The sequence below is a fragment of the Octopus bimaculoides genome, chromosome 19 (genome assembly GCF_001194135.2).
Source record: "Octopus bimaculoides isolate UCB-OBI-ISO-001 chromosome 19, ASM119413v2, whole genome shotgun sequence".
NCBI classification, from domain to species: domain Eukaryota; kingdom Metazoa; phylum Mollusca; class Cephalopoda; order Octopoda; family Octopodidae; genus Octopus; species Octopus bimaculoides.
Window position 1 is genome coordinate 25,115,513 of NC_068999.1, and position 2,096 is coordinate 25,117,608.

General features: G+C 38.4%; 1 protein-coding gene across 3 annotated transcripts in view; it reads right to left on the reverse strand.

Annotated features, from left to right (window-relative positions):
- Positions 1-2,096, reverse strand: part of LOC106874530 (PC3-like endoprotease variant B) — a 166,646-nt gene that overhangs the window by 19,978 nt on the left and 144,572 nt on the right. For all 3 annotated transcript variants that reach the window (XM_014922295.2, XM_052974834.1, XM_052974835.1), the window contains one exon: positions 1,631-1,731. In XM_014922295.2, coding sequence (XP_014777781.1) covers positions 1,631-1,731 — 101 coding nt within the window. The remainder of the gene's footprint in view (positions 1-1,630; positions 1,732-2,096) is intronic.

Genomic DNA, 2,096 nt, shown 5'->3' on the forward strand with positions numbered 1-2,096 from the left:
CATGGCTTCTGATCTTAACTGATTGGAAGTGTTATCATATACATTGTTTTTGTTTTGGTATAAAAGATGGGCTACAGCAAATATTCTGCTCAATACCACAGATTTGCTTGTAAGTTGTTTGACCTTGACCAGTTAACTATATCCCTTAGTGGCTGACGATATGTGCATCTCTGATCACGAGGAGAAATAGTGAGCGAGCATCATAGCCATGTGTTGAGAGGAATTCTTTGGGGTTTGGATAATTCACCTTTGGAAACACGGGTGGTTCGTTCAACATCTTTAACAACCCTTATTCAGGGACCTTTTGAGCGGGATGGGCTACTCGACCTGAAGAAAATTCTAACTGGGCCCCACCTGCAATGGTCATGCGCTGTTTATCTTGATATGAGATCACCAATTCGCGCACATATGATTGTGATGTGTGTGACTGGTGTACCCTTATCAGACGGGTAGTCACAATGGGTATACTGGGCTTCGTATATTTTGCCCCAGTGTCACTTTGATGGCATGCGCTGCTCTCTCACTCAATAATAATAATAATAATAATAATAATAATAATAATAATAATAATAATAATAATCCTTTCTACAAAAGGCACAAAGGCTGAAATTTTAGTGGTCGGGGGGATATTCGATTGCATTGACCTCAGTGCTCAACTGGTACTTATTTCATCGATCCCCGAAAGGATGAAAAGCAAAGTGGACCCCAGCGGAATTTGATCTGAGAACGTAAGGACGGACGAAATGCCGCTAAGCATTTTGCCGGGCGTGCTAACGATTCTGCCAATTCACCGCCTAATATAATCCTTTCTACAAGGCCAGAAATTCTGGGGGAGGGGACTAGTCGTTTACATCGATCCCAGTGCGTAACTGATACTTAATTTATCGACCCTGAAAGAATGAATGGCAAAGTCGACCTCGGCGGAATTTAAACTTAGAACGTAGCGACAGACGAAACACCGCTAAGCATTTTACCCGGCGTACTAACGATTCTGCCAACTCGCCAATAATAATAATCATATAGGGGATGATCATGCCTGAAACGTTTTCAACCATAGTGTTGAACAATCAGAGCTGATCAGGGTTTACATAATAACAGTTAATATATTTAACTCTGAACTCTGCCAAATACATTTCAACCTATGCAGTAAATAAAGAAATTCTTCTGTCTTGTTATCTGATCTGAAAGTTCTGCTAAAAGTTTTGTGTGTGAAATATAATACTTCATTCAATACAGAACCATTTCAACACGGGATATGTCTCTTGAGTTTCATTTCACAGCAAGACAATATGTGTTTTAAGCATATGAACATACGTTGCAATACTAAATTGTAAAAATGCTCATGATATATTAGGTTATGGCTAATTTCTTAACACTTGCTAGACTAACATCAATATATATAAATTACTACGCCCTGGTGTAAACTAATACAGATTTTGTACATAGCTATGAGCTATTTATCCTTTTGCAAGACAATAATCAGAGTAAAACACTCTGATGAACATCTAATAAAATTTAAACTGCAATATAATTAATATACATGCAGTGCCATGAAGAAATTGGAGTGTATCCCCAGGGTCTCATTCTCCAGTAAAACTACTGAGTGATCAAAAACATTCTAAATACTTACTTGGCCTGCAGAACCAGAGCAATACAACCAGCAGCAAGTGGAGCTGCTGCTGATGTCCCTCCAAAATTTTCCACACAGCTACCATGTAAACCTGTTGTTACCTAAAAATTTAAAGAGAGAATGATTTAGATCTTTTTATAAGCAGTTTAGAAAACTTTACATTCGACTCGAGCATGGTCTATTTTATATGTTTCCTGACACACTTTTCATATACTGAGAAAACAAATGAGTTCTGAGTTCAATTCCTGCTAAGGTGAAATTAAATCACCCAGTTTAACACTCCTATCTGATCCTTGAGTGTCCTTAATGAAGCCAACTCTGTTGCATGCTTTTCGGGATAGGTTTCCACTTTAAGGATACGTCAGTCTTTTTTTCCAACTAGTGTCGGAGATCTGAAAAGGATTAAGGACACTGCTCGTTCCGCCTGAGTAAGTGATTATCTATCTAACTCTTTATCTCTCTCAGC